At 36.3% G+C, this 16,654-nt stretch overlaps 1 protein-coding gene and 2 long non-coding RNA genes across 4 annotated transcripts; all 3 read left to right on the plus strand.

Annotated features, from left to right (window-relative positions):
* The first annotated feature begins 4,171 nt into the window (after positions 1-4,171).
* LOC117619083 lies at positions 4,172-4,733 on the plus strand. Its single transcript, XR_004584526.1, has 3 exons — positions 4,172-4,361; positions 4,490-4,583; positions 4,698-4,733. It is a non-coding gene; the product is annotated as an uncharacterized LOC117619083 (long non-coding RNA).
* On the plus strand, positions 4,724-5,969 carry LOC117619082. 2 transcript variants are annotated; one of them, XR_004584524.1, is made up of 5 exons: positions 4,724-4,776; positions 4,929-5,008; positions 5,554-5,669; positions 5,768-5,831; positions 5,942-5,969. It is a non-coding gene; the product is annotated as an uncharacterized LOC117619082 (long non-coding RNA). The 2 variants fall into 2 exon arrangements; XR_004584525.1 differs by having other exon boundaries at positions 5,934-5,952.
* Positions 5,970-8,807: 2,838 nt separating this feature from the next.
* LOC117619198 (glutamate receptor 1.4-like) lies at positions 8,808-14,670 on the plus strand. The gene is made up of 6 exons (XM_034349089.1): positions 8,808-8,839; positions 8,957-9,308; positions 11,473-12,782; positions 12,994-13,297; positions 13,625-13,989; positions 14,131-14,670. The coding sequence occupies exons 2-6, from the start codon at positions 9,023-9,025 to the stop codon at positions 14,485-14,487; spliced, it is 2,622 nt and encodes an 873-aa protein (XP_034204980.1). The 5' UTR covers positions 8,808-8,839; positions 8,957-9,022; the 3' UTR covers positions 14,488-14,670.
* The last annotated feature ends 1,984 nt before the right edge of the window (positions 14,671-16,654 follow it).

A 16,654-nucleotide genomic window follows, 5' to 3' on the forward strand; every position in this document is an offset into this window, starting at 1 on the left:
TCTAAGGTCTTTATTTCATGAATTTGATTGTTGGGTGGGAGATTTTTCATGCTTTGTAGAGTTGTGTTCATGTTTTTTGGTTATTTTGATTTCAGGTTTTTGGGTTATCTCTAATGGTTGATTTAGTTATTTTTTAGGAATTTCGGTTCATTTATTTGATTCCTTTGATTCTACTGAGCATGTTTTTTTTTTTTTTTTTTTAATTGAAAAAATTCCCTTTTTTTATCTGATATTGGTGTTGAAATTGATGATAAAATACAAGCAAAAAAGAAGTGAAGCTTAATTAGGTTTTGACAAAATAGAAATTAGGGATGATTGGGTTCATTTATTTGGTTATTTTGATTTTCAGCTTTTACCTTTATTATGTGGTTGGAGTTGTTAATACAACCAGAACCATATTTTAGATTCGATTGGAATTGTTGGGAGATAAGAATGGAAGATGTTTTTTGGCTGGCTCTTTGTCAGTTGGGATTTGTTTTTCTTTTCTTTTCTTAATGTTGGTTAATTGCTGTTTTACTTTAGCAAAGTGTTCAATTTGCTTGCATGAATTTGATCTTTCTGTTAATAGAGCATAGGAATTAGCTAACGGCACCATGTGAAAATGGGTTTAATTTTCTTTAGGTTTATAGTGGACAAGTTAATTGTTTAAAAGGGTTTTTCTTCAACAACAAACAGATAGTGTAATTTAAGATAAACAAAAAGAAACTAATCCGACAGAGGGAAAGTTTTATTTATAAATTGACTTAAGTTATGTATGAGATGGATGATTTTATCTCTTTAAAATAAAATTGTAGTCACAGACCATTTAGATTGATTAAAGAGAGAAAAAAAGACATTGGTTTGAGGAAAATACTAAATGCAAAACATACCTAGGTATAAAAACAGCACACAACATGGTTGAGGTCATTTGGGACCATTGTCAGAGTAAAGGCTTTAGCATATCAGACAGAAAATTCAATACCAGTAACTTGATTCCCATATGTTACTACCACTGAATTCTTCCATTGGTCATCATTGCTTGGGTGTTCCATTGTGGTCTGAAGTAACCAAGAAAATAAGTCTGTAGTTTTAAAGCTGCATTTTGGGTTTTTTTTTGCTTATAAATGGGTGAACTATGTTTTATATGGGCTAAATAGGGCTAGGCTTAAATGTGAAAAAAAATATGAATTTATTGAGGTAAAAAAGTTTTGTGCCAAACTTTGCACTGGCCTACAGCCCAGGGGTGCCCACACGTGGTACTGCCTTTGATTTTAAATAAGAGAAGGCCAGTGGTAGGGGACTTCCCTATCACTAATGTTTTGAAGTGTTGACTACCATGGTCTCATTTGAAGCCTATTTTTGTCTTGCTGTTAACTTTTTTTATTTTTTATTTTTGTTAGCTGTTCTACAATTGAATTCCAAATCTGGCATGGGAGTTGCAGTACGCATTTTTTTTGACATGATTTTATGTAAAGGATGGATCTTGAGGGGATTAAAATAGCATCTCTACTTGACAATATTTATTGGCTATGTGATTGAAAAATCCCAAAACCTTGAGATAGGGTTTAGAACCTTAATTTGGGTAACCACAAACTAGGACTCTGTCTTTGTGAGTAGTAGATAAGTTCTGAAAATTGTTTGGCCTCATTGAGCAGGAATGGTGTAGAATTTTTGCTTGAATGTGTATGGTTTGTCCTTTAAAATTATGATTTTTCCTTGAATGTGATTTTGATTGTTTAGGGTGACTTTTAATTGAAATGTTCGATTGAGTTGCCAAGACAAAGGAGATGTAAATTTAGATCAACACTTATAGAAAAGTAAAGTTATATATTGAAGTTATGTATTGGATTCTCTTCATGTTTTGCTTCAATGTACTTATGCACTAAAAGCTTATTTTCATCTCCCTTTTTCTTCAACAACTATCGTTTATAGAAAAGACTTCACTAAGTAAGTTGGAAATTGGTTTCGTACCATGCTTCTTTGAAATTTTTAGAATTAATTGTTTGCCTTATAAAACAGGGCCAAATATTCTCTCTTAAGTTGTTTGTTGCAGCTTGCTCCCTGTTTCATTCTAATTATTAGAATATTGGTTATTTGGAACAATAGAATATATGTGCCAATTTCGAAATTTGTAATGATTTTGCTGCTGTAATGGGTTGTTAATTCGTTGTTGTGATAATAGGTTTAGATGTTTACAACTCCAACCTTTATATTGTATAAAACTTAATTTTACAGTCTGTCAAACCTATTTGGTATTCTTTCTATAGTGTATAGTATTCCTAATTTTATTACAGGAAATGATTTTCCATTCTCTGTATGACTTGCAGGCTGGACCAGCAAATATTTTCACCCACATATTAGTCTTCACCTCTATATTCTACACAGTGAAACAGGTCTGCCCCTATATATGTGTTTAACCGAAAAAGGATTGTAATGTATGAGTGGCATGTGTTGAATCTGTTTTGCTAAGTGTGGTATCTGTTGAATCTATTTTGGTATTTATGCATCTCTTGGATCTGTTGAATCTGGTGTGGTATTTGTAGAACTGTTTTTATATTTTTGGCATCTCTTGAATCTGTTTTTGGTGTTAGAGATTTTATTTATTGTCTGAGTGGCAGATTCTTGCTTTATGCCCTCAAATAAACAAGAATTGAACATTCTGTTTTACATTGGATCATGGCCCATTGCTGTTTTTCATTGTGAAACAAGCATATTCATATCATAATCATATCCTTTAAATTTATTTTTTAGTGTAGAGTAATACATTGATACGTATTCATTTCTAATCTGTTTTTTTATGTTAGTCACACGTAGGATTGAATTTCAATTATATTGCTCCAACTATATCCATTGAATCTGTTCCTGAATTCCAGTGATCACATAGGCTTCATACTATTAACACACCTCTCTCACCATTCCAAGTCCGAGTCCACACCCATGTTTACTAATGCACCACCAATGATTAGAATTACAATGAAAATTAATCACCACCGTAAATTTAGATCAACACTTATAGAAAATTAAAGTTATATGTTGAAGTTATATATTGGATTCTCTTCATGTTTTGCTTCAATGTACTTATGCACTAAAAGCTTATTTTCATTTTCCTTTTTGCTCAACAACTATCCTTTATAAAAAAGACTTCACTAAGTAAATTGGAAATTGGTTTAGTACCATGCTTATTTGAAATTTTTAGAATTAATTTTGGGTCTGTGATGATTAAAGTTAGGAAAATGAGCAATTAGGAAATTGATAATCATTGTTGTAGAATCACATGGAGTTAGATGTATGTCATGTGGTTAGAGAGCTTTTGCCTTATAAAATAGGGCCAAATCTTCTCTCTGAAGTTGGTTGTTGCAGCTGAAACTATTTTTAAATTGAAGAGTGGTAGTTTTGTATCGTTCTTCGCAGTTTCAGCTCTTTCTTTATTTATTAGAGTATTTGTTGTTTGGAACAGCACAGTATATGTGTTTATATGAGTGAGAAAGAGAAAAAGAAAGGCAAGGGTGATAGCACTATACCTTCCATTTCCAAGTATTTCTTTCGTATGAAAAATTGGTTGGGTGTATGGTTTGTAACTCTTGGTTCGTATGAAAAATTGGTTGGGTGTGTGGGTTGTAACTCTTGGTAGATGACATTATTTATGTCGTCCTCTACACAATACTATTATTTCATCAGTTCTCACTTAAATTTTTTGTTTTGGTCTTCATTGGTGCTTATTGTTCTGTTGTGGATGAAAAATAAATGAAAGGAAAAAATAGAAAATAGTTTCTCTCAAACTTTTCCATTCAACCTAAAGGAAGTTGGTTAAATGGAGGAAATTGGAGGAAACAAGTATTGCCCAACATTTCAGTTCATCTCCTAAATAATACAGAATTAAGAAAAGCAATTGGGTTAGGAAATTTCTGTGAATCTGAGACTCAATTGAGTGGTGGGGTTCATTCAAATAGAAATTTTCTATGAATATGAGATTCCTTTTGGTGGGGTTCACTTGATTTTCTGGTATATACTAAAGCCCAATGCACCTAAACACTGTAGCTAGGCACAGTATAATGACGGAAATGCCCCCCCTTTCAGTGTTGTTTGCTGTTTTGTTTTCTTTTCATCACAGTGAATTACCGAAAATGCCCTCCCCTAAACCTTTTCTGCTCTCCCCTTTTTGCCCCTCTGTCTTTGGATGCCAACTCTCCGCACTGTTTCGTTTCCACAGAAATATCGTCCGCTTCTAACCAGCTTGGTTGGGCTGGTTGGGGGCAGCCATGGGATGCACGGATTCGGTCTTCGGCATTTACAATGAAAATTTCCTTTCGTTGTTTTTTGGTTGTTGAAGGGTTTGAGCATGAGGAAAAAGGTGATTTTGCAACCTCACCAAAGCATTTCAGGTGAGAACCATACCCTTGAATTTTCCTTTTGGACCAAAATTAAGCCTTTTGTTTTGTGGTTTATCATATGATTGGGTTCTAGGTTTGAGCTTATGGATTGGTTCATGGTGAATTGAATTGGCACGCAGAATTGCTTGGGTGAAGCTGATGACTGTGTGCGTTGCAGGACTATAACAAAATGGCGCAACTACATCTATTCGTGGACTTTGAAATAGAAACAAGGTTTGCATCTTTTAATCGCCTCCACTGTATTTCAATTTCTTTCCCTTTTATTAATTATGATTGTATTTCTCCCCTGTGGTGGGATTGATCATGCTTTTGAATTGGTAATGGCAGGGGACTGTTCGTGTGTGAATAAAGGCTTGCCATTGCTGATGTTGTGGGACAGAGCCAGTGTATGTGTACAGAAGTTACGGTATACAATGTTATCTCTCCCTCTCTTTAATTTCAGTTTTTTTTTCTTTTAATAGAATTTCGTCAAATATTTTGGTTCTGGATTTTTTGTGTTGAAGAAATTTACAATAAAGGTTTTTGATGACGTTCTGTGTTTGTAAATATCTTTTGTAGAACAACACAGAATGTTGACTGACTTTGAAGGTGCTACAAGAAAAAACGAAGTAGGGTTCTGCATTTGGACTAGCAAAGAGGTTTGTCAATCCTTCTCTCATCCTCTTTTTTTTTTTTTTTTTTTTTCAATAAGTCGATTACATCTCAGCCTTAAATTCACTGTTTATTATCTGTTTAATTTAATGAGACAATTTCTGTTGTTGAATTCTAAATTATGCACTTTTTTTTCCATGTTAGGGTACTGGGATGCTAGGGGGTTCTTTTTATTCTCTTTTCCACTGCATATTATAACTTAGATGGGTATGCTTCAAGAAGGTTGGTTTTGTTCTTGAAGAATACCCATTTGGTTTTAGACATAGTTTATTTAGTTAAATATATGGCTACTGGTGAAGTGGATTAGCCAAACATTGCATATGTAATATGCATACAAATTCTTATTATTGTTGTAAAACAGTCAGTTTAAGTGGAAGATTGTTGTATGAAATTTGGTAAACAAATATCTAGAAATTATCTTCACAGTTTCTTAGGTTCCATTTAATTCGGTATTTGTTTTTGTGTGATATATTTCCCTTAGGGCGTGTCAAATGGTAAAGCTGCAATTAACAGTGTCTTTTTTGTGTTGCAGTTCCACCAGTACCAGGTTGTTGGGAGGAAGCTCCCTACAGCATCTGATGAGCACCCCGGAATTTTCTGAATGAAGCTCTGGGCCACCAATGAGGTTTGCGCCAGGTCCAAGTTCTGGTATAATGCTTAGCCTTAGCTTGGCTTTTGTGATCCCAAATGTTCATTGGTGAATTTTTGGTTAAACTTAATATTATTGATTGATTTGTTTGGATTAGGTATTTCCTGAGGAAGCTGAAGAAGGTCAAGAAGAGCAATGGCCAAGTGCTTGCCATTAATGAGGTTTGTTCTCTCTGCCGTTTATACTCTATTTTTTCTAATTAATAAATTTGTACCCATTTTGATTATTTGTCAGTGTCTAATGTAGTAAATGTTGTTTTGCAGTGGGGAAGTGGTTCCTCCTCAACTCTCCTCCTGGCGAAATCCAATTTGTTGCCAAAGGCCTCACCTTTTACCCCCAAAGCGTCACTCTTTTATCACTTTTATTTCGCTTTTCTAATTTTGTTTCAATCATTTGAATCGCATTTTGCATTTGATGTTTGGCTTTGGTGGCAGATGTGAAGGAGGCTGCGCCATAGGCATCCCCTCGAAATGCCCGGTTGAATTGGAGACGTATGTTTTCTTTTCTTTTTTTCCCTTCAAAATTGAAGCCTCCTCTTTGCTGAATAAAGGCTCCTCTTGGTTTTAGTGTCTCATTTCGATGAATTTTGGGCTCTCAAATGTGTCTGCAAAATTGCAAACCTTTCTTTTGTATTGGGGTTCCAATTTTCCGGGTGATAAGTCTTTCCTCTTTTTTTTAAATATTTACTCTCATGTCTCTGTCCAAAACATTTTTTTTATAGTACGTTTTGTGCAATGTACAAATATATTATAGGAATAGAAGATGAATCTGTCTTTTCAACAAACAGCAAGAGTTACATATTCTGCGAGTACTTTACTCCACCAGTTTTAGAATGAATTTTTTTATAAAAACATTATCTCTTTAAACTCAACATTTAATTTTGAATTTTCCAATGAAAATGACACAATTTTTGGTACAGTTTTCTTCCGATAATTGGAGTAGGCAAGTAGCAAAGGATAAACTATCAAAATCGTAGGTAGGTTACAGGAACCCAAATTATTGTAAAATTTGATTGGTAAAGATTTAAAAGTATGTTAGATTGACAATAAAAAAGTGAAAGATCAATTACAGAGAAATGGGTGGCGCGAGTGGTCTTAATTGTTGCATGTCTTCCTTATATGTGCATATTCTGTCTATTATTCTCTATTTCATGATTGATTTGATTATCTGTTTTTATCCTCTAGGTTTGTTGGGATGTTAATAAGGTTTTGTGCTTTTGCAAAATATTGGTTCATCCTTTCAATTTATATGATATGAATGTGTCCTGTAGTATGCGTATTTTAAATTTCTTATTTGACGATTTATGAGCTGAAATGGGATGTGCCACAATTTGGTACATACATGCCGCCACTAAGCTGTGATTTGATTTGGTATTTGTGGAAGTTTTGCAACTCATTTATAGATTCGTACATACGGACCTTTAAGAATGAAAATTTCCTTTTATGGCAACCCATAACAAATACCAATGTGGCTTGCAGGGCTTGGATTGTGCATCGAGTACTGAAGAGCTTGGATTGTGCAGCAAGTACTGAAGTTGTTGTGGCACTGGAACACCAAGGAGTTTGTAAGTGAAAGGAGCTGCCAGCAAAGGGCTAATCTTCTACAAGTGGTGACTCAGATTTTTTTTGTTTTTTGTTTTTTTGTTTTTTGTTTGTATGCTCAATGATTCTTTGGCACTTCTTACTTTGGCATTTAATTAACTACCGTACATTTGATTTGTGGTGATATTTGGCTGATTCTGTTTATTTGTTTTCTCGGGAAACAGAGGAAGAGGAAGAAAAAGTAAAAATGGGCATTCAATATTCAAAAACTTTTATGCTCTTATTCTCTGCTTTAGAAACACTTGCTTTGGTCTCTAACAAAAGCAATCAATTCCCCAATTGTTGTTAGGGTCACCCTAAATTGTGTAATGATCTATTGTTGTTAATGTTTGCTTTTTTATTATTTTTTTGTCTTAATGTGTTTTTATACTGATTTTGTGTAATATTTACTGATTTGGTGATGTCATGTTAGATGTTCAAAGTTTGAAGACTACCTCCATTATCTAAATTCTAATTCTGAACTTTAATTCTTCTCTTTCTAAGTTTGAACACTACCTTATCATTTGGAATTGATTAAGATTCTTTTTTGCGTCTGTAGTTTGGCTAATTATTTTTTTGGGAGTATTGAACTTGCAAACCAAATATGCCACTATTTAGATATCCATGTCTATATAAATAGTACCATCTTTCCTACATATTTTCGCGACTATGTATACATTTCACACTGTTTTAAAACCGCAACATCGCGCGGGCACCATTGCTAGTAGATTTCTAAAGTTGAACATCTGTTTATGATAAATAATGAATCTCATCAGTTTCTCATTCATAATTAATGTAAGAGAAATGAGAAATGATACTTTTCTTTTTCTTTTGCTCGATTTTAAATATCTTTTACAAATTGACATATGTCGAAATGCTGAAATGTTGTTGTACTTCAGAAATTTATCAATCTTGGAGCTTATTGGTTCGGTCAAAGCCCCTTAGCTTACATGCTCTCTCTTTTTTCAGGCAATCTAATAATATATTACGTTTATGAGACGCGTGGCATTGCAAATCAACTCGGTGAGAATCAACCTTCACTTTGTTAGTGTCGACTATGTGAAACGAAATTTACTGAGATACTGGTTCATGCTCACATAAGACAAGCACTGCTCAGGCTGAAAATGCTCCAGAGAGTTTGAATCATGAAGCCTTCCTTGAATCCAAGGATTGGCGACCTTAAGTCTTAAATGAAATTTACTTGCTGCCAAAGGTAATAACATTCTATTGTGAATTTGCTGCTACTCTTCAGGGTGTACCACCCATATGGTTTAGTAAGTCAAGGCCTAGGCTTTTAAAAACTTGTAATAGTACACGCTTTATATGAATATTATTATAACAAGTTCCTTGTTGACCCAAAAAAAAATTAAAATTGTAACAAGTTCCTTAAATTATCATAACGAATGCAACACGCTTCAAAGAATATTCACTTTGAATTTGTCACCTGTCATATTCTAGCTACATCACCATTCACAAAGTCTTGGTCAACCGATTCACGTTGCTTTCTGGAATTTCCTAATAACTGGAATTTCTTATATCTTGCAGCCCACAGCCTGCAGCCCCTCCCACTAATTAAAGAGAAGTAAACGGTATCTTGATAGTGATAGTTTTCCTCCTTAGCATTTTATTTAACTAATATAAATTAATATTCTCGGACGAGCTAGCGCTAATTAATTAACATATGAAGAAGCATTATATATATGCAGGATGATACTGATCAAGTGTTAAACCAAACAATAGAGAAGCAGAAATTAAGCTGGTCTCTTGTGTATATGGAGTTTCAAGGGAAGATGCAAACCATCCTCTGCCTGTCCTTTGTGACCTTGTTTAGCCTTGTAGGTCTCTTGTGTGCTGAAATTGATGGCAGTCCCAATATTGTTTTGGAAGAGGTTCATGTTGGTGTGATTCTTGATATGGGGTCAAGCGAAGGAAAGATTATTCTCAGCTGCATTTCAACAGCCCTGTCTGATTTCTACCATCTGCATAATAACTACAGCACAAGAGTAATTCTGCACACCAGAGATTCCAAAGGAAAAGCTCTACATGCTCTATCAGCTGGTAAGCCACATTAATATTTTAGTCTTTGTACTATAAAATTAAGGAAAAACTACATAAAACTCCCCAATCTATAGGATCATTTTCAAGTTCATATCCAATTTTTGGGACATTTACGAGTACATACTCAACGTCACGGAAACCTTACAATTTGCCCCCTCCATTAGCTAAACTATTAGTAAGTCTGTTAAATGCTGATGTGACATTTGTGGGACCTATTTTTTAATTGACGTAGGATTCCACGTGGACAAAAAAATAATAAAAAATAATTTATTTTTTTATAATTAAAATCATTAAATTTAAGAATCAAAAAGAAAAAAAACAATCTATCCAACGCTCTCCTCCCAACCCTCCCCTAGCATGACTGCGCTAGCCACCCAAATCAGCACCCCAGCCAACCAGCCACAACAACCACCCCAGCAAGCCAAAACAATCACAACCACCCCACCTAGGTTTTCGACGTCGATTAAGACCCATCGCCTCTCCCGATTGCCCATCGCACCTCTCGATCGCCCGAAAATCTCTCAGCCCAACGCCACACCTGTTCTCCATGCAGCCTCGACCAGCCCCATCCCCTTTCCCGCCTCTCCTAAAATCTCTCCACCCATCTCTCTCTCTCTCTCTCTCTCTCTCTCTCTCTCTTACATCTGGTTCGATCCAGTTATGCTAACACACCCATATCCCCTACTACCAAGCCCCATACTCAGATCTGCAAGTGGCTAGACTCCAGATTGTGAAATAAATGCAACAACCACCAAATTTAATTTAATCTTTTTTAAAATGATCCAACCATTTGGATTAATATGGAGGAATCAAAATCACGCCCTTGAAAAAATTGACTCGGAAAGGAGCAAGGCCGGTGGTGAGCATTTGGGAAAGTCGGGCCGATCAGGTGTCTTCATTCAAGCGACAATACAGATCGGCAATTCTATTTGTTCTTTCAGCAAGCAGGCGACACGAATCTATGGTTTCTATTAATCAGAAACCATACCAATTGCTTTTCAAAACGTGACCAAGTTCTCAAAGTCTAAAATTGCATGAGTTGGGGATTTGAGGGTTGGCTGTGCTGGGGAGGAGAGAGAATGGGTGAGAGGTGATGGGGTTGGGTTGGAACAAGATGGGTTGTATGGCTGGGATGGGTGGCTTGGGTAAGTTATTTGGGGATGTGAGTGGAGGAGCTGGGTGGTAGTTTGGGTGGCTTGGGTGGTTGTTTTGGGGGCGGGAGTAGCTGGGTTCACTGGGTATGGAGTTGGAGGAGAGAATTTTTAATATTATTTAATATAATTTTACTTGTTTGTATAATAGTTTATTAGTTTTTTGTCCATGTGGAATCCCACGTCAAATTAAAAAAAAAGTCCCACAAATGCAACAACAGCATTTAATAGACTTACTAACAGTTTAGCTAACAGGGCCAAATTGTAGGGTTTCCGTGACGTTGAGTATGTACTCGTAAATGTCCCTAAAATTGGGTATGAACATGAAAATGACCCTATAGGTTGGGGGTTTTTATGTAGTTTGTCCTAAAATTAATCTGGGTTGTGGACGGGAGAGGATCTGGTCGGGATGAGGGAGAAGGGGGTTTGACCGGGATGAGGGAGTCATGGAAGCAGTGGGGGAAAGACTTTCAAAAATAAAAGCTCCTCATGTCATCATCATCAACTATATCTAGAGGCCAGTAGTCCGACCAAGGCTACAGACGTGTGTGCGATTCCAAAATTTGTGTAGTAGTGTTTTACTTTTTAGATTTATGTGGGTTTTAATTTTTAAGGGTATTTGTGTCTATTTAGGTGAGTTTCTGGCTATATTTGAAAGATTTTATAAAAACTGACATTTTTGAAAGTGTAGGGTAAATTTTGGCTATTTTTGATAAAAACTCTGATGGCTTTGAAGACTTGCGGATGGGTGTACAAAGATAGATGAAGAGAGTTTTTTTTTTTTTAAATTAAAAAAATTAATTGATTTTTTGGTGGTTGACGGTGAGTATGAAAATGGAAGGAAATTGAACTTTATATACGAATTTGATACGAAAAAAACTTTATGTAGCAGAAAGTGTAAATTTCGGAAACTTGCGGGTAGTAAGTGAAATTTACCATTAAAAAAAATTATAAGAAACTATCATTGTATACTTTTATCTTAAACTCTACTCCCGATCCTCAACCAAATGCAGCTCTAAATCTTTTGGATAAGATCAAAGTGGAAGCAATAATTGGTGCACAAACAAAAATGGAAGCAAACCTATTGGCAGAGTTAGGAGAAGAAGCTAAAGTCCCTGTATTGTCACTTTCTGGACTTCGTACTAGTCCTTTCGGTGCTCCTGGCGAATATCCCTTCTTTGTTGAGATTACACAAGATGAAACTTCTCAAGTTACGGCAATCAGTGGCCTTATTGAAATGTTCAAATGGAGGGATGTCATCCTTCTATATGAGAACACAGATTATGGGAGAGACATCATTCCATTTTTTATCAACTCCATTGAAGAAGCAAATGTGACTATTGTATATAAAAGTTGCATTGCTGCCTCCTCAGCAGATGAACAGATCATTGAAGAGCTCCGCAACCTCACAAAGTTGAAGACGGCGGTATTTGTGGTGCATGTATCACATTTTCTTGTTCCTCGCCTTTTCTTGAATGCAAAAAAGTTAGGCCTGCTCAGTGAAGGGTATGCTTGGATCATGACATCAACTAGCATGAATTTCTTGCATTTTTCCATGGACCCATCTGTAATTGAGTCAACGCAAGGAGTGCTCGGTTTGAAGTCTTATACTCCAGCATCAACCCGCCTCCACAATCTTACTTCAAGATTGAGGAGGATATTTTACATGCAGGATCCTAACATAGAAGTAAGTGCGGTAATCCCAGATGGAACAACTTGGGCTCTAGCTGAAGCAGTTGAGAGGACCTGGACTTCTACAGGATTGAACCTAGTGAATTTAAACAATATTACATCCTCCAAACATGGACTTCTGCTTCTTCAAGAGATATTGCAAACAAGGTTTAAGGGTTTAAGCGGTGAAGAAATTCAATATCCAAATGGGAAGCTAGTTTCGACTGCAATTGAGATTGTGAATGTTATAGGAAAAGGGGAAAGAAGGGTTGGATTGTGGCCATGTGAAGAAAAACACACAAGAGATTCCTACCCACTTAATAGCAGAAGAAATTTACTTTCGACCAACGATCTCGAAACAATCATATGGCCTGGAGGATCATCAACCATCCCAAGAGGTTCAAAGATGCAATTGAGTAATAGTTCCAAAATAAAATTAAGAGTTGGAGTTCCAGTGAGAATAGGGTTCAACGAACTTGTGCATATGAAACATGATAATCAAACCAATCGAACATATTTCACAGGCTTCTGCATCGACGTATTCGAGGCTGCAATTAGAGCATTGCCGTATGAAGTAAATTATACCTTCATTCCATTTCCGATTGGCATTAATGAAAGTTACAATGATATTGTTTACCAAGTTTTTCTCCAGGTATGCTGAATTTGAAATTAAAAATTTATATCAGGTGGAATATAAATATTATGTTGGATAAATTCATCTGTAATTGTACGCTAGTAACTTGTAATGCAAAAATAGATTTGCATCTCATTATATTACATTTTGATTATTTAATGTTTCTAATTTTTAATTTTTCGTTTTCCTGCCACACACTTTTGCATATTGGGGAATGTATTTTAACTAGACATTCGATGCTGTTGTTGGGGATACCACGATCACATCGGAGAGATCTCAGAATGTGTGTTTTACAATACCATATACTGACTTAGGTGTGGGGATGCTAGTATCAAATGAAAATGAAGACATGTGGTTTTTCTTGAAACCTCTTTCGGCAGATCTTTGGATCACAACTGCGGTTTTCTTTATCTTGACCGGTTTCGTTGTGTGGGTAATTGAGCGTCCTGTCAACCCAGAATTCCAAGGCACACATTCGCAGCAAATCGGAACCATATTATGCTATGCCTTCTCAACCCTTGTGTATGCTCATAGTAAGTGCACGATATCTCACTACTTCTTTCAATTATTCAAGTTTACTGCTAATTAATTTCAGTCTCTATGAAACAACCCTTGTGTTTTCTGATTAATTAACACAGATATGAGAAAGAGTAGCATTATGAATTATATTTTTCTGGCTGAATTCTCTTAATTCAAAATGATTCCTTGTTCACTTTTAGTCACTCAAATTCCCTTACTCATATCCATTCAGATGAAAGAACGAACTCAAATTACGAATACAGTTGACCATCAGTCTTGAATTAGTTTAGAGTTGATTTGCTAAGATCACCTGGAAATGAAATTTTGTCTTTTTGATGCAGGGGAGAAGTTGTTAAACAATTTAGCAAAGTTTGTAGTGATCATATGGGTTTTTGCTGTGCTTATATTGACTTCCAGTTACACAGCAACTCTGACATCAATTATGACAGTTAACCAAATACAAGTAAACTCAAGAGTAAATATAGGTTACCATTCATTAATCAGTCGGCAAGGGGTAGCGAACATAAAATTCAAAAGTTCTTATAAGACGGTTGAAGAATATGCTCTCGCTTTATCAAGAGGAAGTAAGCATGGTGGTGTCTCTGCTATCGTTGACGAGGTTCCGTACATTAAGATCTTCCTTGGACACTATCCTACTGGCTACTCCATGATTAATCCCGAATCTACCACCAATGGTTTTGGCTTTGTGAGTAACCTCCCTTAAATTTAGGTTATGCATTAATCATATGTTGTATGTCCATCCATTTAATTACACATATGCATTGCAAATCAAAACTATATGGAGAAAAGCAGAAAATCAGGAAGTAAGCATGATATGTCCATGCAGGTTTTCCCTAAAGGTTCGAATTTGGTCCATGATATGTCAATGCAAATTCAACAAATGAGAGAAGAGGGAAAGCTTATAGAGATGGAGAAGGTCTGGTTTCATAAGGGAACAATTCCCATGTTTGACAACACAAACAGTGATCCCAATACTCTAAACTTCCATACCTTTCGTGGTTTATTTCTCATTACTGGGGTTTCTTCAGCTTTTGCTCTTTTCATATTCATAATATTCCCACTCAAAGAAAAATGGTATGCCGTGAAGAAATTCAGATTTAGATATCGGGTTCGAGAAAAGCTGCAGCGTGTAAGGAAGTTCTTCTCTCACAAAGTTTCCAATGAAAACGAAGAAAACCAGTAGACAGTGCATGAAGCTAAGTATTAAGGTATGTAGAACTAGATATTGCTCCCCATTATAGTCGCTGTGGTTGTACAGGAGCTGTGTGAAATCGTTATTTTGCAATGCTAAGGTTGTGTTTATTAGTATATATTGTGGAAACAGATAAAGTCACTTATAAGCAATATACTTGCTTCTCTTTTGTTACGTGTAGGAGTGACATGCAGTTTTTTCTTTAATCTCTTGTTTTCCAAAAGCAAAATCTATATTATTGACATAAGGGAAAGATTTATACATAGCCCAAGCAAGTACTAGGTCGTCCATAAGATTTGGGGAAATCAGTGCGAAATTCAAAAGGGAATCGTCTTTAAATCCCAAATTTATACTAGCACTAATGTGGATTGGTGAAGATCACCTATGATTAAAAGTTGGAGCAACCCCATGCATTATTTGCTTATTGTCTTATCCCAATATGAATAATTCCACGATCTGTCCTGATTCTTGTAAAAAACAAGAAGAATATCTTCTATCAATCGCCCTATAAAGGGCACTATAGTAATTCCAAAGGCACAGCTATCCTAATCAATCAGGGGTGCATCCACCAAAACATGGTCTGCCCATTAAAATGCCAACCCAGTTTTAAACTATTGAAATTTTAATGCTTTCTTGAAGTACCGTGATCAATGATTTTGTAGGACATAATTGGATATTGAAACGGTTTCTAATTTGTCTAATTTTTTTCAATGATGATCTGTGAATGTATACTTAAAAAATAGATAGTTGGATCGTTGAAAAAACATTCATAGAAGACCCAAAAGGGTGTCCCTCAAATAAAATTATTTGAAGGATCCCTTAATAGCAAGAGACTATATATATATATATATTCAAGAGAATCTGTGGACACTGAGAATATTGCATGCTTGTTACCTGTCAGCCTAACTCATATACTCTCAATTAATTAGTCTATTAAAAAAATCTTAGTGCCAAGAAAAATTTCAGACAAAAAATGTAACGACCCAATCCTAAATAAATGAGTGAATATTAATTTATTGAGAGAAAATACAATTTTGCCCCTAAAATATTTTATTAGGATTAAAGTTGACTTTTTGATCGGGAAGAAATTTGGGAATTTCGACGGTACCGTTACATAGAGCACGGCGAGATGAGTTCTTAGACACGTGGTGGGCTCGAATCGGAGTTGTAACGAGAGAGATACGATCAAAATACCCTCAGTGGCATAACCGTAATTTTGGCAAAAATGGTTTTATAAAATCAGATCTCTCTCTCTCTCTCCCCGATGGTCTCTCTTTCTCTTCGAAACTCCGGCCACCGACCACGGCTGCGGAAGGGATCGGTGCCAAAAGGACCGGCTCGGCCTCAGCGTCACGACCCAGCCCTTCCCCGACATCGGCCGTTGCTCCAGCTGCCGGGAAAAGATAGTTTTTGCCGGTTTTCGCTCGAACTTCGCCGACTCTGATCCCCCTCCTCCGGCAACCATTCTTGGATATCAATGTATGTTTTCTCACCAACTTTTCATGCTCTAACTGGCTGTTGGGTAAGATTCAATCAATTCCTAGCGTAGGTAACTCGATTTATGAATTGAAATTCGGACGATTTTGGGATTGCGATTCTGGTCACTTCCGGTCAGTTTTTGGGGTAGGTCCAACAACAAAAATGGTTCCAAATAGGGTGATATACCTAGGGTAGGAGTTTGGAGCCGTGATTTTGAGATTTTCGGGCGATGCTAATCGCTTTGGGCACCCACGCGCTGCCCGCGCATACGGCGGCGCGCGGGCACTGTAGAAAAAGGGCACTATGTCCCGATACAATCTCCTGGTCCTCACAAGTGCGTAGGTGTGCTCGGATTTCAATTTGGATATCGTTTGAGTCTCGAACGGATATCGCCTATTGAGCGTTATCCGGGTTCGATGGGTTTGGGCCTTTGGATGGTCTTGAATTTATTATGTTAATCTAGGCATTTCTATGATCATATAAGAATTCATGGATTGTGAATCGGAACCTCAGATGTTCCGATTTAATAACTTAAAGTTTATGTTTATAATAACCGTCAGATCGTGCGATCGTGAGCGATCCGACCATCTAATCTGGACCAAACTTGCAGGACGAGTGTCCTAAACCTTGTAGAACACATAGGAACTTTCGGATCGGAATTTGGAGGTCGTGGGCCCTG

This window comes from Prunus dulcis, chromosome 2 (genome assembly GCF_902201215.1).
Source record: "Prunus dulcis chromosome 2, ALMONDv2, whole genome shotgun sequence".
NCBI lineage: Eukaryota > Viridiplantae > Streptophyta > Magnoliopsida > Rosales > Rosaceae > Prunus > Prunus dulcis.

Excerpts from the sequence above, each read along its gene's own strand:
- LOC117619198 (XM_034349089.1), top strand. The coding sequence starts at position 9,023 with ATGGAGTTTCAAGGGAAGATGCAAACCATCCTCTGCCTGTCCTTTGTG. Across the intron at positions 9,309-11,472 it reads TCTACATGCTCTATCAGCTG|CTCTAAATCTTTTGGATAAG; the intron begins GTAAGCCACATT and ends AACCAAATGCAG. Across the intron at positions 13,298-13,624 it reads AACCCTTGTGTATGCTCATA|GGGAGAAGTTGTTAAACAAT; the intron begins GTAAGTGCACGA and ends TTTTTGATGCAG.